Source organism: Pelodiscus sinensis, chromosome 4, assembly GCF_049634645.1.
Source record: "Pelodiscus sinensis isolate JC-2024 chromosome 4, ASM4963464v1, whole genome shotgun sequence".
Classification (NCBI taxonomy): Eukaryota; Metazoa; Chordata; order Testudines; family Trionychidae; genus Pelodiscus; species Pelodiscus sinensis.
This window is the reverse complement of record NC_134714.1, coordinates 64338195-64365329: the sequence shown is the minus strand read 5'-3', so window position 1 is coordinate 64365329 and position 27135 is coordinate 64338195. Positions and strand designations below refer to the sequence as shown.

Here is a 27135-nt window from a genome sequence, read left to right as displayed (position 1 = left end):
GGTACCCTAAGTGCCTAGGGTTATTAGCTGGTTTCACAAAAAATACCAACCTCCCCTCCCCCCAACAAAAAGCACTGGGAAAAAAGTCTGTTTTTAGATGTCCAGTAGTTTTGTTATCGGACAAAAGGTACAAATACCAGGTTGTCTGGTTCAATACCGGCCACCTGGCAACCCTGTTAGTGCCACTATTAGACAGAACACCACACCCAAAAGGTGTCTGGGTTACATACTTCCCCTAGGGAAGCAGATTCTGGGCTTCAGAGGCACAACTGAAATCCCAGACCAGCCCCTATTTGTAACAGGCAAAACTAAACCTATGATCTCTAGAATTTAGTGCATAAGCAGGCTCCCAGCTAAGGCTGTAGCAAAAACTCATTCTCTCTCTGTAAGTGTTCTAAGTGCCACTGGCTAGGACAATAGCCCACACCTACACTTGCTCCAACCAGTAGGAAATACTGCTTCCTGGCAAAGGGAGCTGTATTTTGAATGGACACGGACGAGCATGGGACCAAGCAGCAGTCTAAGGCGGGAATCCGCCGGGTGTAACTGTGAGCATCGAGGCTTTGTAGCGCCTCAGGGCCAGGCGGAACCTTTGAGACACGGCCGGAGTTCCCCTGACGGCGGCTGAATGGGGGCGGACCCAGTCGCTAAGCGGTTGCGGTGAGGGGAAGCCTGCGGTGTCCGCTGTCAGGTGAGACGGAGGGCGGGGGTCCCAGGACAGGCTCGCTCGGGAGCAGCGGGCGGCCAAAGGGAGCGGGGTTGGTCTGGGGGGGAGGCTCCTGGCTCAGGCCTCGGCCGTCTCCCCTTTGCAGCGACCCAGCGCCCGCAGGCTGGCGTCCTCCAGCGAGCTGGCGTGGGGCCGGGCGGGCGCTCGCCCTTGCTCGCAGTCGTGACACGGTGCAGAGCCGCGTTCAGGCAGGCCTGGGAGCGATGGGGCCGTTGGACGCTCACGGGTAAATGGCGGAGCCGCTTGCTGCTGTGTCGTGCCGCCCACCCACATAGGGGCAGAGTTTAAAACGCATATGAGAGGGGAGCGGGGTGGGAGCGCTTGTGCGTGAAAGGGGGAGGTGAATGCGGGGGGATTATGCGGCTGGGGGTGCACTTGTTTATAGTCGCCAAATGCCGCGTCCCTACACGCTTCTGCAGATTCGGAAGATCTCCCGCTCTCCAGAGGTCTCTGACGGCACCTAGAGACTTTGGGCAGCGGGTGCCTGCCCGTACAAACTTTGAAGGTAACCCGCAAAGAAGATTAAATTGGACTTTTGTTCTGATTGACTTCTCTGTGATCTATATAGGGAAGGACAAAACTTTGTTATTTTGTAAATAGTATTTTCACCCTTCCCCTTCGGTGCTTGTGTTTTACTTTGGAAATGTGGGTCCTGCTTCCACTGAAAATTCTATTGTGACCAGGAAACTGGGGAAATGGCGGCATCACAAAAGTCAAAAGAGTAAAAACCGAGGCCTCGAGACAAAGAGTTTTTAGTCAAATTGCTTAAAATTCTCTTGTTTTAACATCAGTGATATTTTGGATAAAGAGTAAAAGAGCCCTCCATTGATCTATGTGCTGAACTCAGATTTTAATTACAAAAACTTCTGCAAATCATTTCTACTTAACTGACTCGAAGTTTTATAGCAGTCTTTATGAATAGTCTGCCTCTTAGATTCATCTTTACATGCTTTTGCACAAGTGGATATCACTCAGAACTGCCATGTATTTATAGAATGAATAGTATACGTGCCCATCCTCCCTCTCTAAAGCCTGTGGGGGACCAGGATAAATCATTGATAAAGCCTGTGGGGGACCAGGATAAATTATTAATCTTCACTGCATTTCAGAAGGGCTACATAACATTGCTAGGACTGACAGTTCTCTAAGTTGGTAGCTGTATTTTATTTTAGGGACGATCTTTACTTCATGAGGGCTTTCCTTACCAGCCATTCTTGGATTGAACAGAAATGTGGGAATTCCTTGTCCTGAAAATGATTTGAGGCTATCACATGCATCTCTTGGTCTGTCAAGAAGCAAACATGGGAAATGAGGATAATGATAATGCTACAATCTATTTCTCCACTGTCCCACAAGTTATGTGCTGGATAAGTAACACTTTTGTCTTGTCTTGACACGCGTGTTCTTCTGCAGTGCTCTCTAATTTTTGGTTTGTTACTGGCTGCCTGGACATATAATTGATTAGGTGGCAGACTCCTGTGGGACAACTAGCAACAATTATTGTGGACTAGCACAATGCTAGTGCTGAAGTTGACAGTAGGGTCAAATGGCAAATTAGTTAGAACTGATCTAGTTTCCTGATGCAGTCAGTGCCACATGCACAATGCTTCTGTACTTAAGCTCATTGTTCCTATGTCACTGCTTCTGATACTGCAAGGAAAGGAGAAGTAAAAAGGGAAAAGAGGGAAAATTGAGAAGGACTGGGGAATAAGCAAATACAGAAGATTGGAAATAAGAGTCCTAATTATGTTCCACACAGTTTTTTAAACTTTGAATTATATGGAACATCCATGCCCAGAAGAAACTCTGTGGTAGGGAGGTTGGACTTGTAATTTAAGAATTCCCAAGGGGAAAGAACAAGTACAACCATCATGTGGATCTTATTGGCACTTTGATAATATTTATCTTGAAATCTTCCTGTCTTAGAATCTCAGAGGAAATAATATATTTTAAAATTGTCGGGCCAATTGCTATAGCAAGTGCAATCCAGTCTAGTTTACTTATATTAGTTAGCCATTATAATTTCAGATATGGGGCCTTGAACATTAGGGATATGAAATAGAAGGAAAAGAATGTGTGTGTTAGTGGGAGGAGAGTCTAAAAAGATTACAGAGAACATCCTTTTTTCTTCTAAAGGAAAGATTGTCATACTAGGAGTTGGGGGACAGAGGCTCAGGTTTTGGGATGCAATGTGCCATCTTAAATACTCAGACAATTTAACTCTTCCTGGCACTTCTATGGTGCTAGTCCAAATTAGGGATGTAAATGACTAGTTCAGTCACTACTCGCTTTCCCCCGTATCAGAGGCAGCAAGGGGGGAGTAGGAGCTGGTGTTGGGGGATGGGGGATGGCTTAAAATCCAGTTCCTCCCAGCACCGTCTCTCTACTGCAGAGGGGTGGAGTGGGGAAGGCAGAAACACAGCAGTCCAGGACCCGATGCAATCCAGGACTGCTCAGTCCCAGTTCGGGCTGGGTCCCAGACCTACCTCCACTGTCGCTCTGAATTTTAAATGTAATAGGAGCTGGGCAGCCTGCATGCCCGACTTACTACATTTAAACTGCAGAGCTGCAGAGGAAGTAGCTCAGGCTCGCACTTCCTCTTATGGATGAATCGTGCTGTCGATACAAATTGTATCCAAACACTATTAGTCAGTTACCTGCTTCTTAACATCCTTAGTCCAAATGTGGGTCTGTTAGGGATGGAGGTGGCTGAGTGATGCTTAATAATGGTAGGTAGACTGAGGGAGGTATAGCTCAGTGGTTTGAGCATTGGCCTGCTAAACCCAGTTGTGAGTTCAATCCTGGAGGGGGCTATTTAGGGATCTTGGCAAATCTATCAGGGATGGTACTTGGTCCTGCCAGTGAAGGCAAGAGATTGGACTTGATGACCTCTCAAGGTCCCTTCCAGTTCTGTGAGAGAGGTATATCTCTCTCTTGCTATTTATATAGGGAAGGTACAGTATGACTGCTGAGGCTTTCTGCATATTTACGTATGAAAGGTCATAAGTGAATGCCAAATGAAAGGTCTATGGCAGTCTGTATGGGATTAGGATTTAGCTGTTGTGTTTTTTCCTATGTGCTGCACTGATTGACATTGAAATGCTACAGGTTCAGCCAGGCTGCTGTAGTGCTTCAGTATAGTCATTGCCTATGCCAATGGGAAGGATGTTCTACCTTTCCTAGAAGCAGTACCTAGGGCAAGGCTGGGAAAAATATGGCCTGTAGACTGGATGCAGCCCATCAAGCTGCGGTATCCAGCCTGCAGGTACAGCAGGAGCCTATCAGGCTCCCTGCCTGTCCTGTCATGCCATCCAGAGAAGATGGTGGCTGGAGGGCCCTGTTTGTCTATGAACAGCTGCAAACCTAGGCAGTGAATGAGGAGAAGAGGTCCTTTATCCTTGAACACCTCTAACACCTCCAACGCATCATTGACAATCTACAGCCTATACTGGAAAATGATTCCTCATTTTCTCAGACTTTGGGAGATAGGCCAGTCCTCATTTAGAATGCATTTACACAGCAGGCCTTAACTCGAAGTAAGCTACGCAAATTGAGCTACGTCAATTGCATAGCTTATTTTGAAATTGAAATTGGAGCGTCTACACCAATGTTTCTTAAAATTTGAGGAACACCTAACAATAATTTTTTTTTATGGGGAACACCAAGGATTTTTTGTTGAGCCAAAAAAAAAAGGTGGGGGGGGGAGTTATTGAGGGGGAGAAAAAGGGTTGGGGGAAAGTTATTGAGCAAAAAAAAAAAGGGGGAGGGGTTGCCTGCCCCTTTAAGGGTGGCCATTTTGAATTCTGTTGTTCTCCGCGGTACACCAGTGTGCCACAGAACACAGTTTAAGAAACACTGGTCTACACGGCACTTATTTCAAAATAAAGCACTCTTCCTCCGACTTCCCTTACTCCTCGTACAATGAGGGATACAGGAGTCGGAGTAAGAAGAACCATTGAGGTCTTAACTGGTTAACACATTATGAAGGCAATTTCCCCTCTCGATATCTACATTTCCACATCAATTGCTGTGAATGAGCCACTTTCTCCCTCACTTGATTAGCCTCATTTACACAAGTACTCTCTTTTGTCGCCCTTATATATGAACCCATGCCTCTGTAAATTCCATTCCAATTATCTGATGAAGTGGGTTTTATTCACAAAAACTTATGCCCAAATAAATGTTAGTCTCTAAGGATGTGTTTACACTGCCCCGTAGGTTGAAATAAGATATGCAGGTTTTGCTATGCAAATTGTGTATCTTATTTAGATGTTTTTTTCAAAATAGCTTATTTCAAAATTTGGTGCTGTCTTATTATTTATTTGATGTGAAATAAACTGCTATTCCGAAACGTCCCTTACTCCTCGTGGAATGAGGTTTACAGGGATATCAGAATAGTGAGCCCATTATATTTTGAAATAACGGGTGTGCTCAAAAGATGCAGAATAGCTATTTCGGGATACCTCTGGTATCCCAAAATAGTACTGCAGTGTAGACAAAGCCTTAGGTTCCACAAGGCTCCCCGTTGTTTTGGTGGAAAGAAGGAACAGAAGCAGGAGTCAGGTTGGCACGGGTATATATGCAACACCTTGAGGCTTCACTACAGGGTGCGCTAAAGCTGACCCAACAAATACAACTAGGGAAAATTTTTCCAACGATTGTGTGCTGTATGCACACATACATCGGAATGTCCATGTGTAATCATTCAAATAAATTTTACGTCTACCGAGGCGTGTGCAGCTATGCACCAACAGTAGAAACACATGCTGCTGGCTGCTGTCAGCTATGGATACTCTGTTAATCAGCAGGGTGGCATTTGAATCTCTCTTGCTCTGTCCGCCCAACCACACAGTTTACAGGGAACACTGGTGCACATATGTAGTGATTATTTCTAGACATGTAGTTATCTTGAAACTGTGTTCAGATTTGTTAATTAGAAAATTCAGGAACCCTCTAACAGTTATGGCAGGGTATTTAAGAGCTATCTCTACAAAGAGAAGAAATGTGTATTTTTTGAGCTAACATGCCCTTTTTAGCTTTCTTCAGTTCTCTCTTTTGTTTAGAGTATTCCCTGAACACTGAGTCCCATCTAGGAATGTGAATGGTTAACCAGTAAGCATCACCCTTACTGGGCGAAGCTTACCAATTATGGTTAATCGGCAGGGGGTGGAACACCCCCACTCACCACCGTCTAATCGGTTAAATGTGACATTTAGTCACGTAACTGATTAACCGAGATTTTACAACCCTAGTTTCATGTGTCTGCAGAAACATTGCAACTTTTAAAAATAAATTATATGGTCAGGTTATCAGACTTGAGCATCTTTCAATCTGAGTTTTTATTAGGATAACTTTGATATAAATTCTAAAATAAATGCAGTAATGAATTGGAAAATTAATAGTCATTGAGATGGATAACAAAGATACAGAAGCAAAAAAAAAAGTGAGGAGGTAATTTCCTCTAAATTACTAGGTTTCTTGTAATTTGTACTTAGTTGTCCTAAAATCACTGTTAACTAGGTAATGATGCCATAACTGGTTTGGGTCAAAATTCTATTTGCACAATGTTTTAAAGGGACACTGTCAACTTGAAAAATTATATATCTCTTTGTAAAAGTTGTATCTCTGTTACAAGTAGCACCTGAATTTACTATAATGGAAAGAGAATAGTTGGAGAAATATTTTTTAGTTGATATATTTTATGCATTTAACAATACTTTGTGAAAGTCAGTCAATTTTCTCATATTCTTGTGTCTTTCTCAAACAAGGGCAGACAAAAAGTGTTCGAAAATTAGGGAAATGTCTTCGTAAATTCACAAGAGAACTTGGCAGGTACAAAACCTGAAACTACTTTAAATTAATAGATTTTTAAAAAGTGTCTGGATTTCAAGTTGGTGTCCCTTTTTTAAAATGCAAGAGTGCTACAGATGTAGCTCCTCTAATTGTTTCTTCTCATTCCAGGTGGCATGCTACATTAACCAAAATAGGATATATCGAAGCATATTTCTGAAGAATATATTTTTAAAGCTGATGGTTATCCTCCTCAAGAAATTCCAGTTATCCTTCAACTTAGTTTATCATTATGGCTCTATCTTTTAAACTGCTGGAAAATGTCTTTCTTTCTAGTAAGTGCCATAGGCAAAATGCCTTGCATCCTTTCTGTGGCCCTCTCCTTACCAACTGTATTTCAAAATTGTACAGTAGCTATAGGAGACCAGGAACATCGCCTGATAACACTCCACTTTGGAAGATGAATTTCAGCTTTGAGAATGGAGTAGATTGGATTAAGAAAAATTTTGGCCTCCTAAAGAAGGAGTTGGTGGATCATGTGAAAGGGCCTGAAGGCCGTGGTTTCGAGGAGTACTTTTTGGAACAAACTAGAGTGGTTTGGGAGTTTCGCAGTCAGAAAGATTTAGATGAGTGGGTGGTTTCTTCTGATGCGGAGATTGGAGGGAAAAGTGAAGCCTACCTAAAACTGGGTAAGAATAACCAGACTGCGCTGCTCTTTGGGACTCTCAGTACTGAAGCACCTCGTGATGGGGAGACGGGATACAGTGGATATTGCGCAATAAGAGCCAAACTCCTGAAGGTGAGTTTAACTTAGTGACTTAAATTATTAATATCCAGTGTTGAATCAGTCAACATTTCTCTGCAGTCAGAATTGGAGCCGTAGAGACTTGGGTGAAGATTCTCTCTATAGAAGAACACCTTTTTGTGTCATGTTTGTTCTTTCCTCATTTAAATTAAATGTTCCCTGGTGCAAGAAAACAAAAAAGGCTGGAGTTATATACTATGCATCTCAATCTTATTGCAGAAAATTGACTTCACCTCACGCATACCTGGAGAAATTTTTGCCTCTTTGGTATTTGTTTTTGTGAATATGAATAACTGATGTATTTACTTGGCATGGTTCAGAAGACTTACAGATGAACTTTCACTATTCCACACATTTCAGTCTGTCCATTGAATAAACATGCAAAACTCATACTATTGCTTTTTACAGGTGTTAGCTAAGTTTCTGAATTTAAGTTTTTAAAAACTTAGTGTCAGATTGACCAAAACAAAAGTAGCCTTTCACCTAAGCTCAGAATCTCTTGAGATTTTCACAGGAATATCTATTGCAGTGTTCTTTTATGGCTGTACAATTGCTTGTCATGCTAGCCTGAGTAAGTGATTTTTTTTATTCTTGCAAATGTATTTGAGCATCTGAAGGAATGAGCCATTGCGGCATCAATCCATTCAGTGATGTAATCTCTGCCCTGCTATGTGAGCAGGCTGAATGAAGCTTTAGTTCATGGCTAGATGTTCCTATTCGAGAAAGGAACAAATTACTTGTTTTTTTCCCCTCAGTATAAAGTGAGTTTCCCACAGTACCATTGATAACTGAGTAAAATGGTCTTTCCACAAAGCAAAGATTTCCTGCAACAAAATTCTGTATTCAGAATTGGTTTGCTTTAAATCACTGGTTTAGTGTCTAATCGGGAATTAGTGTGTGTAATTCTTATACCCTAATTGTCTAGGTCCTAACTCAGGATTATCCATCCACACTCAATTTTGGGTCAGAGCACTTTTCCTTTTTTTAGTGGAGTCCGGAATAGGGATGTTAAATTTAGTCTAATCGACTAGTCGATGGATTTTCCATTGACTAGTCAATAGTCAGTAAGCTGGGGAGCTGCAGCGGGGTTAGCTCCTGCCCCGAGAGCTAACCATGCTGTGGCTCTGCCTTTTAAATGTGTTAAGAGCTGGCAGGCTCCTAATACATTTAAAAGGCTGGTGCGCAGAAGGAAGGGAAGTGGGGAGGGGGGGACCTGACACAAGCCAGCAGTCAGCTGTCTCAGCTTGTGCTGGGTCCCCCCACTGAGTGCCAGCCTTTTAAAAGCAGTGCTTTTTTTTGTTTAAATTAAAAAAAAAAGGTGCTGGTACTAGGTCAAAATTGTCGAGCAAAAAAAAAAAAATCAAACAAAAAAGCACTGGGGCCAATGCAGTCGCAGCCCCTTTAATTGCCACATGTCCTGAGCGAGCTTCTGTCTGGTGCGGCGCAGGTGCGCCCAGGGCTGGCTGGCGGCTGTGCTGGGGGAAAGTAGCGAGTTCTCCCAAAAGAGCTCTTCATACATTTAAAAAGCAGAGGCGCAGCGTCTGGGAGTGGGTCCCAGCTACCCCCTGCCCCCACGGAGATGGTACTGGGGGGGAACTGGCTTTTAAGCTTGTTCTCCCCAGCACTGGCTCCTGCTCTCCCCTTGCTGCCTCTGATAGAGGCAGCAAATGGGGGGGAAGTGACTAGTCAAGGGACTAGTCGACTACACAATAAGCTTTTGTTTATTGGATAGTCGACTAGTTGCTTACATCCCTAGTTGGGAGTGAAACGATCTATGTTGGCATGTGCGTTTTTAAAGATCTGCACTTGAGTGCTGTAGTGCATTTGAATGTGCAAGAGACAAATCTTTTTCTGCCAAAAGACTGAACCTACTTGTAAATTGAACATAACAAAAAGATGACATTGATATGGATTACTAATGTCTGTTTCCTACACTCAGGCTATGTCTACGCTGCCAGGTTATTTTGAAATAAGAGATTTTGAAAACTCCCAAAATAGCTATTTTGAACTAACTTATTGATCTTCACAAGCAGGCGTTATTTCCAAATAACAAGCCCATTATTTCAAAATAACTGGCTTGGTAGTATGGATGCTCAGTTCGTTATTTCAAAATAAGGGAAGTTATTTTGAAATTCCTCAGTGTAGATATGCCTTCAGTGAGGAAGTATTGCCCTTCCTATTTTACATTTACAAAATAAGGTAGAAGAACGCCCAGTTAGAAAGTAGAGCTTAGAGTTTTTATGGTTTGGGGGTGGGGACTGCTAACCCACAGAAAAATCAGTTGGGAGCTACATAATGAGAAGCAAAAAAAAAAAAAACCCAAACCCAGAGAAACCAACCGTCACTGACCTGGCCCCCAAGTGAGAAGGGAAAAAACTCACCTCGCAGATGTGTCCCCCTCTGAGAAGACACTCCCCTCATACTCCAGCCCTATGGGGGAGAGGGGGGGAGGGAGGGATGCTTAGGCTCAGGGTTTACTCCAGGTCTAGATTAACTTTTCTGGGGACCTGGGACTAGTAGATTCTACGGGAGCATCTAGGCTCTGAGGTGAAGCCAAAAATGAGGGGTTCAGTATGTGGGAGGGCTCTGCTGGGAAGCAGGCTGAGGGTAAAGGTAGAAGATACGGTGCAAGAGCAGGCTGGAGGGTGCAAGGTCTGGGCAGGTGGGGTGCAGAAACACAGTGAGGTGTGTGGTCTGGGCAGGAGTGAGCAGGGAATGGGATGAGTGCTTCCCCACACAGCTGCTCCAGCTAGATATTTGTGTGGATTTGCATGCTGCAGGGAAACATTCCTTGCAGACACTGCCCGCCATTGCGCTCATTGTCTGCAATTCTCAACCAATGTGAGCACCAGGGGGCAGTGCCTTCAGGGAACACTATCCTACAGCATGCAGTGCTGCTTCCTTCCCCCTTGCCAGGCAGAGCCTGAGCTGATTGCCTTGATTAAACCTGTGAGGGTCGGGGCTTCCCTCCCTCCTCAGTGGGGAGCTAGTGCTTCAGCCATGGTGCCTCCCACGTGGCTGCAGTGCCAGCACCAGCTCGTGAAGGCTGGGGCTGTTCTTTTTGTGCTTGTGGCGATGCTGAGAAATGCATCTTCCTTAGTTTAAAAATTATACCTTCCCCTTATGTCTCAATTTGCCTCAAAATTGCTTTGTAAAGGAAGGTGACTCTTAGGCTACGTCTAGACTGTCATGATTTTCTGCAAATGCTTTTAACGGAAAAGTTTTTCCGTTAAAAGCATTTGTGGGAAGGAGCGTCTAGATTGGCATGGACGCTTTTGCGCAAAAGCACTTTTTGCGGAAAAGCATCCTTGCCAATCTAGACGTGGTCTTGTGCAAAAGCCCCGATCGCCATTTTCGCCATTGGGGCTTTTTTGTGCAAAATGGTTCAGTTGTCTACACTGGCCCTCTTGCGCAAAAGCATTTGCACAAGAGGGCTTTTTCCCTGAACAGAAGAGTCATTGTATTTGCGGAAGAACACTGACAATCTTACATTAGATCGTCTGCTTTTGCAGAAAAACTTGCCAGTCTAGACGCAGCCTTACAGACTGAGAAGCTGAAAGGTTAAACATGAGCAACTTCACACAACAAGTCAGTGGCAGACAGAATATATGCACGTTTTTAAGTCTTGTGTTCTATTCTTTGGACTTTGCTACTTCCATTTGAATGAATGTTGATCTATACAGCTCATTTGTTCCATTTGCACTTACTACAGTTCTTACATTGCTTCTGTCACTATGGTATTTGACTACACTTATTCATACTTTCTATCCCCCAAGGCCCTAGTAGAAAGGGATTTAAGTGTATCCTGTTTATTCTGCTTTACAACAGCAGTGTTATTTGTACATTTGCCTCTAAATGAGAGGTGAAGAATCTGTGGGCTGAATTGGGCTCACAGCTTGCCTTGATCCATTCTGTGAGGCTCGCTTCCCATCCCTGCAGTGGTAGGCCAGCATAAATATTGTCTGTTGGCCAAGTTACCTGAAAGACTAGTAAGCGGAAAGATTACTTCTAAATAATTATCAAGTATACCACAAAACTGAGAGAAAATGTAACCCTTCTTTGGTACTTTCCCCGGCTCTGTGTGTGCAAATGTTTGAGAGAGAGGCTCTGTGCTTCCCCTGAGCCTCCTTAATCTCAGTAGGGCTCCTTGTAGGTGGTTTGGTCTGTCTGTGTGGAATGAGTTACAAGATCAGGGTCCTATTAAAAAAAAAGTGATGAGACAGTCGTGGAAGATATGCAAGATTCAGAGGACCTGGACAGTTATATGGATAATAACCATGCTAATACATTTTGGAAAGAATAGTGGTTATATAAATGCTTACATTTCATGGCTCAAGCCCATTTTTATTCGGGATCAGAATGAGACTGTCAGAGAGCAGATTATGCCACATCTGCTATCTGAAAGGTGTCTTGAATCTTCCTCTGAAGCATGCTACCTGCAGTATGCTGGACTAGATGGGCACTGGTCATATGTGCTATGGCACCTTTTTGTATATGTGGAAACAAAAAAAAGTGGTGGGGCTGCTATCTTGGAGAGCTAAGCTTGTACAGGGAATGAAGTCTCACTTGTTACTGTGTTTTTAAAGCATGCAGTCCCATTTGAGGCAGCTAACACATTACTGAAAATTCAGTGACTGATAAAGTAGTGCAGTGATTTTCAAAATATGGCTTGCGACCCAGTACTGGGTTGTAGCAAGACAGGCACTTGGTCACCTTGCTGGAGTGTGACAAAGTGACCAATGGGGCCAGCTTCCTGCCTGTTCTAGCACTGCAAACTGCTTTGCACCCTGGAGCTGTCAGGTCCAGCTCCTAGCTAGAGGTGAGTAACCAACTATCATAAGATAAAAAAGCAAAACAAACCAAAAAAAATACGAAAACAAGGGATAATTAACAAGGTGCATGATCCTACACCCACCCACCTTGACCACCACACAGATTGGCACCCAGCCTTGCTTCCACCTTTCCTGCATCCATGGGCTCCCCAACCCCTACAGCCCCATCCCATGTCCCCTTTACCACTAACCTTGCATTGTGCCCCCTCTGCCCCTAACTTCTGCAGTGTCTCCTTCATGCCAATCCCTGCACTTTCCTCCCAGCTGTGACCCCAACCCCACCCTGCACCTCCAGCATGTCCTGCAACACTGGGCCCCTGCCCAGTACCCTCCACCTCCTTTGCCAACCAACACCCATGCCCGGTTGCTCCTCACCCTCTGGCTATGGTGCCCTTGGCACGGGGCCCAGTTTGCTCAGTCCTAAGGCTGGCCCTGAAACCGGGCAGCCATCCGCTACATGGCCTCACTGGCCAGGCTGCGTGGCATCCGCCAGAGCTGGAACTGGGGCCATAGTAAGACTGCCACAGGAAGGACAGCCTTACCATGACCCTGGTTCCAGCTGCAGTACATGGGGCAGCTGCCCACCATGCAGCCCTGCCTTGGAAGTGACGGGCTGTGTGGCCGCTGCTGGAGCCTGGGCTGCAGTACTAAAAATAACACCATAGCCCCAGCCCTGGCACATGTGGCTGCCTGCCACACAGCCCGGCCCTGGAGCAGCTGTGCAGCCACTGCATGGCTCTGCTGAGGTGAGTGGGGTTCAAATTCTTTGTGCACACCCACACAGGCACGCACCTTAGAGGGAACTATGGTGGATACTGCCTGTGGAGCTGGTCCTGCTGGCTACTTCCAAGGTGCAGTGCAGTCCACTGTGCCAGGACACGTAGGAAGCCTGCCTTATCCCCCTGCATTACTGACAGGAGCTGCTGGAGGTAACCGTGTCCCAACAATCACCTATCCAGCCCTGAGCCCTCACAAACCCAGAAATCCCCCGGCACCCCAAACAACTCACCCCTGGCCCCATCCCATAGCTTGCATCTCCCCTCCCCCAACAGAGCCTACAGCTCCTGTACACTACACCCATGCCGTAGCAGAGTCTGCCCACATACTGAACTCTTCTGCCCCCTCCCCCAAGCCTGCACCCTAAACCCCACATTTCTGGCCTCACCCCAGAGCCCGCACCCCCAGGCAAAACCTTCACCCTCAACCCCTGATCCCTGTGACCCCATCCTGGAGCCTGCAATCTAGTGAAAAGATAAAATAATACTCAGAGCTTGACGAACTGCAGTGAAAGCCGCTCGCCAGCCCCGCACTGCGCATGAGCTGCATTGCGCATGCACCCACTGCCGGTAAATGGGGCACCGGGCTGAAATCTACTTGCCATGGGTGAGTAGATTCAATAGATTATCGAGCCCTGATTATACTGGGTCATGGGCATCAAGAATTTTCTTCAACTGCATCATGAGGAAAAAAAGCTTGGAGAGCACTGGTGTCATGAACGCTACTCACTCTAGCTTTCCTTTATCCTCCAGTTTCCAGTAGGTCACAATGAATAGATTGGATAAGGAATGCCCAGAAAAAGGAAATTATCAAAGAGGTGATTACGTGTGGTCTTCATAATAGTAGTTCATTGAAATATAGAGCTACAATAACATGCTTTATTAATACCTTCTAGGGAGCGTTTGACACAAAGAAGTATTATGACTGGTCAAACTTTAATAGTCTGTATTTACGCGTTCGTGGTGATGGTCGACCCTGGATGATAAACATCTATACGGACCCATACTACTCCCATCAAAAGGATGACCTGTACACTTACTTCATGTTCACCCGAGGGGGTCCATACTGGCAAGAAATTACGGTAACTTTGAATATTTCCTTGGGATTGTGGAAAATTAATCCTCTTCAGTACTGTTGTGCTTTAAAGAGTGCAGCATTTATTAATATCTTGTTCTTGGGCTTATCAGCTGACAAGTTCCCTCAACAGCTATTTTCTGTTTCTATTGAGATAGTAGTTGCTATAACAAACTGTTAATGAACTAGTTTGTTATAAAACACCATGAACATTAATGTCAACATTTTCAAACTCAATCATCGTAAGTTAGGCCCCTAAATAACATGTGTTGAAAGAAATGCTGAACAGCCTGCTCCCATTGAAGGTAGCATACGCAGCTCAAAACCTGGCTGTAGGTGTGTCTGAAAATTTGTTATCTAGATAAATTAAATCACAGAACTGAAAGATTTGGATTCTGTTTCCAGCTGTGGACAGTCTGCTGCATTCTAGGTGATGACTCATTCTGTGTAATACCTACTCTAAGTGGAGATGCAGTTGTTCTAAGCCATAGGGATGCAAAAATGGTTAACCAGTAAGCATCATCCTTACTGGGTGATGCTTACTGGTTACGGTTAGCTGGCAGGAGCTGGAGCAGTAGTGGTTTTCTCCAGCCCAGCAGTACCTGCTACAGGCAGGGGGTGCTTCAACCTGGTCAGAGCAGCCTGTCTGCAGTGGGTCCAGCCTAGCTGGAGCAATGTACTGCAGGCGGAGGCTCCCCAGCCTGGTTGTGGCTGCTGTGTATGGAGGCCACTCCAGCCCACCTGGTTTGAATCTCACCCAACCTCCCCTTTTTAAATTGTTAAACATAACATTTAACCAGTTAACTGATTAAACAGGATTTTTACATCCCTAATAAGCCCTTGTTTATAGTGATTTAACTTCTTGAATGCTGTAACATGTACTTCTTAGCCTTCGAATGTTTTGGAGACAAAGCTAAATTATCATTTGATAGGTCAAAGTGGTGTCTCTTTTTCTCTAGTAAAATTTCAAAAGTTTTTTTTCCAACTTAAATTGAGTTGTTTGTATCTTTAGCACGTAACTGTACATTTTGTTAAGAAAAACTGGATTCAGTGCTTCATAATATTGTCCAACAGGTAAGTATGGCATTCCAGCCAAACATGTACTTGAATCTTATGTAAATGGACCACAGTCATAAAATTAGTGGGAGTTATTTCCCCTGGTAATTAAGTAACATTTAAATGCAAAAACTGTTAATGCAACATTAATTGTCCTAACATTAATGATATTTAGATACTTGTTCCATACTACTAGCTTATATGCCTGTCTGGTCACATGTCAGGGAGCCCCATGGGGCAACCATCAACAGTCATCACAGAAGAATACAGAGCTGGAGGTAGAGTTGGAGGGAAACAGAATAATTTTGATCTGGTTCATCTCCTGTGCATTTACTCAGTACATGACTTAGGAATGTTAAATTTAGTTTAATCAACTAATCGACTAGTTGATGGAAATTCCATCGACTAGTCAATAAGAGTGGGAGACACAGCAAGGTTAGCTTCCAGCCCCAGGAGTTAACTCTGCTGTGGCTCTGCCTTTTTAAATGTACAGTAAAACTCCAGTGGTCCGGCATCCAATAGTCCGGCATTCCTGATGGTCAGGCACCATCTGGAACCTGGAAGTGCTCTAGGCAGCTGGACAATTGGAGCTGCTCTGCCCTGGCTTCTCCGATTCAGCCGCTGCTGAAACTGACCAGTGGCTGACTCGGGGAAGCCGGAGGCAGAGTAGCTTTGCCCCTGGCTTCCCGCAGTCAGCCACTGGTCAGTTTCAGCAGCGGCTGACTTGGGGATGCCTGGGGCAGAGCAGCTGGGGTGCTGCCGGGTTGGTCCCACAGCACCGAGGGGCGCCCGCCCCCATTCCACCCCAGACCCTTCAGACCCCCTTCCCATAGTCCGGCACCCCCTAGGTCTTCTAGGTGCTGGAGTATCGGAAGTTTACTGTATTAAGAATTAACAAGCTTTTAAATAAATTTAAAAAGCAGAGGCGCAGTGCCTGGGACTGGGCACAAGCCGGGAATCAGCTGATTCCAGTCTTGCACCTGGTCCACGCTACTCCCTCCCCCTCTGTGGAGACAGTGCTGGGGGGGGGGAACTGGTTTTTAAGTCAGCTTCCCCCAGCACTGGCTCCTGCTCTCTCCCCCCCCCCCCCTTGCAGCATCTTTCTGATAGAGGCAGCAAGGGGAGGGCGGGTGGGAAGCAACTAGTCGCTTATATCCCGAATATGACTAGCAGTATTGCAGGAGACAAACAGAGCATAACATCGGTTATTAAGCCATTGGGGAAAGTAGTTCCTCCAAGCTAGTATTGTACGTGTGAAACTAATGTCTGTATTCCTTACTGTCAGATTCCATTCTCCAAGTTCTTTCTCTCAAGTTGGGGGAGAATCCAGGATGACCAGTACCCACTCTGGTTAGATAAGGCAAGTTGTTTCTGCACCTTATTCTTGTTAAATGATAGTAACTATATAAGTGAAGACTATTAAAATCTTCTAGATATCCACAGATGTATGAATGAAATTACAATAGTTTGTCCACAGATATTACACATGTACAGTTTTTGCTCACATTTTCTCTATTTTTCCAAATCTTTTATAAAAACTAATTTGAAGAGAAGTAGTTACTAAGAATCAGTTTCTTTCAGGGCTTTCTGAAAGCCTAAAGTAAATTATCAACTACCAATGAGGTAAAGTACTTCAAATAGACAAAAAAAAATTAAAGAAAAGTAAATATAAATGATCAATTATGACAGCCATCATACTACAAATGCATGGTACAGTAAAAGCGCTGTTATCTGGCACTCAGTTTGTAACCATTTAGCTAAAATATAGCTTTATGCAAATTAATGTGCCTCAGTGTACTTTGCCAGACACCCTTTCTGAAAGCCGGAAGGACCTTTACCTTACCATTAGTAAAGGTGCATTAGCCAGAATTTTGTGTTTTAAAAGCTGATTCCAAGGCATGGATAGAGTCTTATAATTCTGTTAAGTTTTAAAATTATTGTAAAAGAGATAGGATTTCATCTTTTAAATTGTAATTTAAATGTCCTTGAAATCAACCTTGTTATAGATAAAAAATATAAAAATACAAAACCCACCCAACTAAATATTCAAAAAGCCCCCACCCACCCAAAAAACAAACATAAAAATGCTAAAACTTGCTCTCTCTCTCTCCATTAAAATATAAACAAATCAACTCGGAAAAAGCCCCAAGCATTTATCAATTAAAACAAAATATTTATAATCAAAACCAGCTCAACAAAACAAAACAAAAATAATAAAAAGCAAAAAAAAACCCAAACCTAAAATTAAAAAACACCATCAGGAAAAGAATGCAAATCCCACTAATCTTTTAAAAAAATAAATTTTTTTTGCTTTAAAGCAAAGCTATCCTGCCAAAAAACTAAAGCATCAATCCAAACCAGTAAACCCCCACTCCTCCACCCATAATCAATCCACAACCTGATAAATATAACATATGATGAAACTGTGTGTGTATGTCTATATAAGAATATGGTAACTGCTTTGCCATTGTATTCTCAATAAATGTGGCATATTGCCTTTTTCCCCTATAAAAATCCCATGTGCTTCTAAACATAAGTTAACCAGAAAGCTCAATTAATTATTTAATATCTTCAATCCCATACCAGACAATTATACTGCATAGAATGTTTATGCAATTACATATTCCATACTCTACTTCCATGCAAAAAAGGCAGAAGACAAGAAAGCAAGATGAAATCAAGGATTTAGTTAAAAAAAAAAAAAAAAAAAAAGCAGCTTCTATGGTATGTCATAGGGTCATGAGATTCAGCCCAATCTCCTACATCTTATAATTGATGTTGATCACTATCCTGCAGTGCCACAAGGTAATCATTAAGTGCCTTTTGAATAATCAAAGATTAAATTATGTTCAGAATTGTATTAGTGCTGAGTGTATATTTACTGATTTGGGTGTACACCATATGCTGCCCGTAGTGATATGCAGTGTGAAATCTTACTGGATAGAAAACTCTATATGAACCTAAGTATCAAACCAATCCAACACTGCAGTACTACTACTGGATTAGTCAGTACTTGTATATTATTTTATTAATTGTATTTTATTCTAATTCTTTGAAAAATTAGTATTCCATTGGTAAAGTATAACACTGTTAACCAGAATATTTGATTAACTGGCACCCCCATTCCCTTAATATGCCAGATAACAGACCTTTTTATTGTAATATGTATTGGAATCAATGAGCTATTTGTACATTTTGCTGGTTTCTATGTTAAGTAACTTAGGAGAATGATGGCCAACACTGAGGACTGGTCATTATGCAGTATCTATCAAAAGCAAACCAATGGTAGAAGAGGAAAAAAGTCATTTTATGGAATACTTATTACATAAACCATTGCTATATATTCACCCGGAATATTGGGTTCCATTTCTAAGTACCCAGTTAAAAAAATAGAGGAGATTTAGAGCGATATGATGGAAGTGATTAACAGCATGAAAACACTTCAGAGGAGTAAGAATGAAGAAATTGGAACTGTAGATGGGACATCGTAAAGGTATACTAAAATAAGTAAATAAGAATTTAGTGAAATTAAATGCTTAAATGCAAACTTAATAGAAGGCTCAAAGTTACTCTGTGGGACTCAGTACTACAAGATATCATTGGGACAGTAGGCTTAAAGTTAAAAATTGTACCTTTTGGATGGTTAATGAGGACATCCAGAATTAAATTAGTGAAAGTTACAAGATTGTTTTATTTTTAAGAGAGCCCTCACATTTCAGGGCACTAGTTTCTACTTGGTCCCTAGCTAGACGATGGTTATCAGAACAAGTAATAAAAGCCATAACTGGCTATTACACATTTTCATGCACTTTCCTTGACTTGATGAGATATGGGAATTCCTGTGTGTAATACTTCACAATTTTCTTACACCTTCCCAACAGGCCTCCATCCTTTGAGAGAGTGTGTGTGTGTGTGTGAGAACCTGCTTATATCTGAAATACAAATGGAAAGATTGCCATGGATAAATAAGTGCATATTTAACAGTATATTTAAAGACAGAATCAGAAGTTTGCAGAGCTAAAGAATTTCCTGGGTTAAAATTCCAGGACTTTTCTAGGATCATGAGGAGACCCCGAATTTTAAGACTTAAGTGTTTAGAAAACATGCAAGGGCACCTTATCACTCAATCATATTCTGTAGTATTAATCCAAAGTGGTTAAGGAATGTATTTTGATGCAACAGCATTGCACATTTGACTAGATTCCTGTTGTAATATGGATATGCGTGTGAAGTTAAACTGAATGGAGAACATGGAAATTTCCTAGGTTTTCATCTCACTTCTTGTAACTGTATCCAAATGAGTAACCACTTTCTTTTATCAGATTAGTTCTGTTGGATTCACATTGGGAGACAAGGCAGATGGCCCTTTCCAGCTGGAGATAGACTTTATTGGATTGCTGAATGACAGAGCTCACACAGAAGAATTTGCCTATGAAAAATATGAAAGAAATCCCAAAGCATAGATGGGTCTGCAATCCTGTGGAATGTGCTTCAGTAGCTTGTTTTATTTATATATGACAACACACACACACACACACACACACACACACACACACACACACACACAGACAGTTAAACTTTAGTTCTTTCATGGATGGGATAAGGAGCTCAAATATTAAAGTAAGTATGTCGTTAGGTGAGTGTGATGGACTCTATACTTAAACTTGAAATTTCAGAACATATCATATTCAGTTTAATGTGGCTTCCAATAGTAAGTATGGACTTCTGACAACAAGCAAGAGACGAAGTGAAATTGTTGCACTATTATTGGGGCGATAACTTTGCATTATTGGACCCTGGTTTTCTTTGAAATTATTAGAAATCTGCTGCCTGGCACATGCCTACTAATTAGAGGGAGTTTCCATCCCAAAAGGCAATAGGGGCTTGCAATGCTGTAAGATTTCCTGGTTTGTATTTCACTTGACCTTTAGAATTAGAATAACCTTCCCTGTTTAATATTGCACACAACTGTAGTCTTTGGGCTGGGAAGAGGGCTAACAGCTGTTAGGAATAGTCCATAAATTGTGCAGTAAAGTTCCCTGAGGCCCACCCAGGAGTAGATGGGTGGACAGGATCCAATCTCACCTTCCATTTAAAAATAAATCTAGCTGTGATGGTTACAAAGCAAACCTTCAAAATAGGAGCTGTGTAATGAATAGAGAACACCTGAAAAAAGTTATCTTTGAGCTAGTGGTGACATCAGGCAGGTGATAAGACTGATACTTGAAATATTTCAATTACTCAAAGCCTTTAAGAAAGGAGGGATAGCTCAGTGGTTTGAGCGTTGGCCTGCTAAACCCAGGGTTGTGAGTTCAATCCTTGCAGAGACCATTTAGGGATTTGGGGCAAAAATTCATCAGGGATGGTACTTGGTCCTGCTGTGAAGGCAGGGGACTGGACTCAATGACCTTGCAAGGTCCCTTCCAGTTCTAGGAGATAGGCAATCTCCATTATTATTATAAGGAGGGGATGAAGAGCTACACCAGGGTTTTCCATAATGGGAGTCCAAAAGCTGGGAAAGATCTACACATCTTGATTTGTACAGCACATTATAAGAGGTGGGGGAAGGGTAAAGTGGATTTGGTTTAGAACAAGGAGTGCTGGGTTTCCTGAGGTGACTTATATTGAACAGGGTTTCAAAGAAAAATAGCATTCGAGTACTGCACAGACAGTGAACTGATAGGACCAAAGTAACATTCTAATACTCTGAATACTTACTACTAAATGGGTTAGTAATAAGTCCTTTCTAAGCATTCTCTCTCTGTCCCTGCTAAACATAAGTGTTTCAGTATTCTGATTTACAACACCAAGAAGTGAACTGCATCAACTAAAAAAAGATTAGGCAGATCACTAAGCTTAGCAAATTGTTGTATATACCATTCTTCCACTAAAGAAAAATATATATGTATGTATGAGTACATCTAGCAACTGCAGATGGTTAAATGTTGCGTCCCTACTCTTGCACGTGCACACACACACGCACACACACACACTTAATAACCACACTTCTCATGCCATTTAAGTCATAGGGTGACCATCCGTCCTATTTTTACTGGGGACAGTCTTATATTTAATGGCTGTTTCCAGTGTCCTGAATTTTTTTTTTTTTTTTTTTAAATAAAAACAGGCACATTGTCCCCTATTTCTCCAGCAGGAGACGGGGAGGAGCCTCTAGCTCCCAGGACTTCAGGTATGAAGCCCCAATGCTAGTGCCACCATGCCCTCCCCCAGCACTGGAGCACCAGCAGCTCCCCTTCCCCCATCCCTGCTGGAGCCCTGAACACTGCCCCTTCCTCCTTCCCCCGGGGCTGGAGCCCCATGTGCCAGCAGCCCTCTCCCCTCCCTCCACTTGGTGTCCCACATTTGGCATGGGGAAATATGGTCACCCTCCATAAGCAACAGCATTCAATACAAAAGCCGTTTATTTTCTCACATAGTATACAATTTTATATAAAAAAAGCTTTTCTATTTCTGAATGGAATGGTTCAGCAAGTGTCACAGGAAAGTTTAAGCCTAAATGCAACAGTGAACCTATTACTTTGTAAATATTTGCTTATCAGTCCAAACAGCTATAATGAAATAGCAACTGCAGTGCATCCTCCCTCTTTCCCATTCTCCGCAAGCTTCCAGTCTATTCCATATTTAAATGATTAAAAAGATTTTCCTTTATAGATAACCTTTGGGGAAAATGCTGTTATTACTGCTACAGGTTTTCTAAATCTATTCTAAGTACATCAATCCTCAAAAGATATTGGCTTACTAATAGAACGTCAAAACAACGATTGTTCTGTTTTGCCAAATTTAAGATCCTGTAATATGTGGTAATACAGAAAAAAAACCTGGGCTGCTCTTCATGCATCTGGTTAGCAACCTACAAGGTTTGTATTAAATTTCTACTCCCCCCCCAACTTTATTCTAACGGGATACTTAGGGCTCTAAAACCTTTATAACATGGTTTTCCCTCTCCTACAGATTATAGTTTACTTCACAAAGGACTTTACAGGAAATCTCTCTAACAATTGCTGCTACACATAAGACAGAGACTACATTTTTTGATAATGGAACATTTTCAAGTTATTTAGCATCTAGAAAGCTATGCTCAACTGATAAGTGACAATGTGAAAATAGCTTCATGATTATCTCCCATCCCCCCTTTAGTATCTTTTCAGTCTAATGGTTTTAGGGAATCTCCCAATTTAGGAGGAAGCTTTTGTTCGAAATTTACAACCAAGAATACCAACCAGTCTAAAACCTAACTGGATGAATAACTAAGTGATTTCAGATATTCTGGGCTCTATTTAGAATATACAAGAGAGTATCAATATTTTATCCAACTTGTAACCAAGAAACCCACAAGTTAAGCTCAACAGCACTAAAACTCTGTCCTAAATGGCTAGTAACATCCAGTCAACCCAGATGACTCATTCTTTAGTGCACACATTACAAACAAATATTTACACAGGTAGGAAAGACATTTCCCGGAGAACAGTATTTACAATGAATCCTTAAGAAGTTACAAAGTTACTCCTAAGCCATAGGTAGTCCTCTGCGGGTTCCAAGCATCTGAGCCTTTTTCTGCTTTCTCTCCTGCTTATGCTTCTCACGCCTCCCTTCTCTGAAAGTGAAAAGAAAAGTCACACTAAATTAGAGCAAGTGAGCAATTAGTTGCACAGGCAGAGAAACTATATGCCAGGGTTTTGCAACTTATGAGTCGGGACCCAAATATGGGTCGCCATTACATTTCAAAAGGGTAGCTAGGTGTCTCCCCAGGTGCTCTTAAGGAGCCATTCACGCATTTTTTGAATTGCCCTGGGTCACCAAGTCTTCCTGAATTTTCAAAATGGGTCCTCATCTGGAAAAGGTTGGGAACCACTATATGAATAAGCAATTAGAAGGATTCCTTTAAGCTAGCTACACTAGAGGCTCACAGATTCACTTAGCCAACATGTTGCACTGGCCATCTGCTCCATTTTTTGCCTATTAGATTACATATCCTAGAAATGTACGGCAGGAAGGAATCACAAGGAGTCACATCTAGTCCAGCCCTTTCCACTGAGGAAGCACCAAGTAAACCTAGGTCATCCCTGACAGGTGTTGGTCTAACCCAGGGTGGGCAATATATGGCCCACGGGCCAATGGCCTGCTAAACCACCAGATATGGCCCGTGAGCCTCTGTTAGACTCATCCCCCTCCCCTGCACACTGCTGAGAGCAGCACTCTAACCTTGCTAGCTTGGGAGTGGAGGGAGTAGGGAAGCTTTGTGCACTGCCCCTGCCCCCCAACAAAATCTTGAAGCTCTCATTGGTCAGTTTCCAACCAGAGTTGCCTGTTTGCAGGACAATTGTCCTCCCCTCAGCCTCCCTGCATTCAGATTCAGCCACACTGGCCCCTGTAGACAGTACTAGGACATAGAAGGCAGGAACCCTGGCTGAGAAACCAGCTGGATTGCAGGCCAGGAAGTGCCCAGATAAGCCCCCTGCTGGCCAGAGCCTGCCTATGACACCCTAGAGTTCCTTCATCCCCACCAACACTTAGCCCTCCAAACCTTGCATCCCTTCCTACACCCCTCTGTCAGGCCACAAACCCCTCCCACAACTTGCACCCTAATCCTCTAGCTCTGGGTCACCCCCAGATCTCTGCTTCTCCCTCCACCATTTCTCCAAGCCAGAATCCTCTCTTGCATCCATACCTCCTCCAGGACCCTGCACATCAGTCCCAGATCACAACCTCCTCCTTCACTCAAACTCCTTCCCAGACCTTACACCCCCTCCTGCACTCCAATCCCTTACACCAGTGTTTCCCAAATAGTGCTTCGCAGAACCCTGGGGTTCTGCAAAGTGAAAGTACCCAATCACTTTCCCCTCCCCCGATCTGGTCTTAGGGGCGGTTGCCCAGGGCCACCAATTTCAAGGGGCCACCAGCCAGCACAGACTTAGGGGCAGGCCCAGTGGTTTTTATTTCTTTTCGCTCGACAGTCCTGTCTCCTCCCCGCCCCCCCCCCTTTTTTTTGGTTGACAAGTTTTCCCCTACTTTTTTTTAAAAGGCGTTTGCTTGGCCAAATGAAATTGGGAAACACTGTCTTACACCAAGCTCCCTTCTGCACCCAACCTCCTTCACATACCTTGAAGAGTGTGGCCCTTGACCACTTACCAAATTCTTGGAGTTACCCCCCCCCCCATTAAAAACGGTTACCCACCCCAATCTAACCTTTTATTAAAAATCTAATTATGAACTCTTTTGCAGAAGCACAACCCTTAAAGAGCATAGGTCCCACCATAAAAAAAACTACATTGTTAGTTGATGAACCACTGCAGAAATCAAGATGGGATCTGTCTTTTCTAGCAGTCTCATTTCTGTATTAATGTAGAGGGAAGCGGAGAGCTATACTTTGGCCCAATTATAAACATGGATAGAAATAAATTAGAAATTTTTCTATGGTTCAGGAAAGAGCATTGTAAGTTCACAGTCAGAAGCAAGACACAAGTAGTAATTCTTCCACTCTACACTGTGTTGACTAGGCCTCAACAAGAGTGTTGTCCTGTTCTGGGTGCCACATTTCTGGAAAGATGGACAAATTGGAAAAACTCCAGAGAATAGCAATAGCTATTAAAAGGCCTAGAAAAACAGCTTGTGAGGGAAGAAAAATACTGGTTTCGTATAGTCTAGAAAAGATAACAGAGGGGACATACTTAAAAAGGTTGCCACAAAGGAGAGGGAGAAAAATTATTCTTCTTAACCTCTGATAGAAGAAGAAAGAATGGGCTTAATTTGCAGCAAGGAAGGTTTAGGGTGGACATTAGGAAAAACTCCCTGTCAGGGTACTGGAATAAATTGCCTACATTGTAGAATGAACATCATTGGAAATATTTAAATGCAGGATAGACAAAAACACCTGTCGGGGTGGTCTAAGTGGTGCTTGATACTGCCCGGAATGCAGAGAACTGGACCTGATATAATCTCTTGAGGTTCTATCCAGTTCTGTGATTCTATTTTCTGTCACTACATAGCAAGACTGTCACCTGCACTGTTGCCTTGTATATAGAATTTACTGAAAAGCATTATCTTGTTACACATTTCAATCATAATGCTCTCCTACAGAGTTCTAATGTTAAAATATCACCTATAACAGCCTTGTACTGACCTGGTCTGGAGACGTGGCTGTTTGTAATCTTTTGTGTGTGAAGAGACGCTATTATTAATTGATTTATTCAGGACAGTGTTTTCTTTTGTGTCACCCCAAGGTTTCAGTCTTCCTACATTGCAACAAACAAAAAACAGAAGCTAGTTATTAAAATTTAGTAATGGTATGCATTTATAGTGCTAATACTGACATTCTGATTCTCAATTCTACAGATAACAAGCTGCCTAATTTAATCTAAGATCAAGCACAAACACTCTAGTCAATTAGATCAATCTGTATACTAGTCTGTTATTTAACATGCTGAAGTGCACACATACATCACAGTCCAACTTCTCTGCTTCTTCCATGTTCCAAAACCTATGTGTAATTTCAGGAATCTCTCAAGAGCTGCACTTCATGCTTCTTGTACAACACTCAAAATAAGGAACAGATTACATTTACTTCCCCACTCAGGTTTTCCTTCTACAAAGTAGGCACTAGTGCTCAGTGAGATTTCAACTGGGATATTCCTCTTTGTACTCCAGGTGCATTTTTTTTAAAACTTCTGTAACTTCACAACAGTACCTGCAGGTGGAGATGTTCAGAAGACTGTTGCTATCTGCCAAAACTGAGAATATCTAAACATTGCAATTAATCACCATTTTAAAAAGATTAACTATGCCACACAGGATACTCTCATCTACCTCATTCATTTCAAGAAGTGCTCACAGCACGATTTTAGCATGAAAGAACACCAAGATTTCTCCATTTTTCTCTGCAGGAATGATAAAAGAGGGGAAGGACAAATATTCCCCTCCAATTCAAGTTTAATGGCAGTTACATAATGCTATGGTCAGGCTCTCAGAACATTGTGTGCCCACTTCATAGAAGGAAAACAACAAGTCATTACATAAACAGTTACCTTTCCGCCTCAGGCATTTGGTGGACAGTGATCCAGTAAAACTGGGAAATAGCCAGCAATAAAATAATCACAAATGAGAGGGAAGCTCAAATGACAGTAATGACTCGTTTAACACATACACGCTTAACATGTTTTTGCAATAGCATGATTTTTTTTAGGGACTGTTTTTCGAACAACATGATCGTCCCCAAAATAACACGAAAATAATCAAGTGGCGGACTACTTTGCGCAGCGGTAGAAGTTGGTGAAAACAGTGGTAATACACAAGCGGATGAATACACGTGGTCACAGTGTTCCTCTGCTCACTCGTGTTTTTACAAACTGCAGCAACTTGTGTTGCTAGATATCTAACGCTGACATTAATGACCCAACACCAACAAAAAATTGACTTTGCCACCACCACCTGAAACGCAACCCCCACCTTTTCCATTATTTTAAATGGGAAAATTGATCCCGCATAGCACATTTTTGCTTAGCACAAACTTTCAGAAACTCATCTATAGTGTTAAATGAGGAATTACTGTACATGCTCCAAAATAAAAGTGATGTGGCCAAGGGCTTTGGGAGGGAGTGGAGGCCTGGGGTGCAGGCTGCCCCAGAGAGAGATGGCTCTCCCCAGCTCTCGCACCACAGTAGCTCAGTGCCTGGCCAGGGAAGTGCCTTTGATTGGGTTACTTTACTGTCCCTTCCTAACATCTTCTCCCAGTGTGTTTGAAACAGACACTGCATTTCCCATCCTCAGGAAATCTCAGCATATCAAGCACACCTGGACAGCAGCACAAGAATGTGATTGTCCATATTACCATAAAACCCTTTGGAGAATCTGTGGAAGGGTCCCAGTTCCACAGCAGGGCTGAGGTAGGTTGGGTTCCCTCTCCCTGGCTGCACCATGGCAGCTCCAGTGGAGCTGAGCTGCAGGAGGGACACCTCTTCCCACCTGCACAGTCCTTGCTAGCTAGCTGCATGGCTACAGTTTACAGAAAACTTGGGTGGAAGCTCTCCTTCCACCCCCTCTGTTGGGCTAACTGGATA

General features: G+C 42.9%; 2 protein-coding genes across 5 annotated transcripts in view; one reads left to right on the top strand and one right to left on the bottom strand.

Moving 5' to 3' along the window:
* The first annotated feature begins 534 nt into the window (after positions 1-534).
* NDUFAF1 (NADH:ubiquinone oxidoreductase complex assembly factor 1) lies at positions 535-21169 on the top strand. 3 transcript variants are annotated; one of them, XM_025187544.2, is made up of 5 exons: positions 535-691; positions 6689-7316; positions 13827-14012; positions 16347-16421; positions 19384-21169. In XM_025187544.2, exons 2-5 carry the CDS (start codon positions 6810-6812, stop codon positions 19522-19524), a joined length of 909 nt encoding a protein of 302 aa, XP_025043329.2. In that variant the 5' UTR covers positions 535-691; positions 6689-6809; the 3' UTR covers positions 19525-21169. The 3 variants fall into 3 exon arrangements, with proteins under 3 accessions (XP_025043329.2, XP_014431795.2, XP_014431794.2); XM_014576309.3 differs by lacking the exon at positions 535-691 and adding an exon at positions 700-953; XM_014576308.3 differs by lacking the exon at positions 535-691 and adding an exon at positions 1147-1232.
* Positions 21170-21465: 296 nt separating this feature from the next.
* The window catches only part of NUSAP1 (nucleolar and spindle associated protein 1), a 40151-nt gene continuing 34481 nt past the window's right edge, over positions 21466-27135 (bottom strand). For both annotated transcript variants that reach the window (XM_075927138.1, XM_075927140.1), the window contains exons 11-12: positions 25203-25314; positions 21466-22676 (exon numbers count right to left, since the gene is read on the bottom strand). In XM_075927138.1, coding sequence (XP_075783253.1) covers positions 22589-22676; positions 25203-25314 — 200 coding nt within the window. In that variant the 3' untranslated portion in view covers positions 21466-22588. The remainder of the gene's footprint in view (positions 22677-25202; positions 25315-27135) is intronic.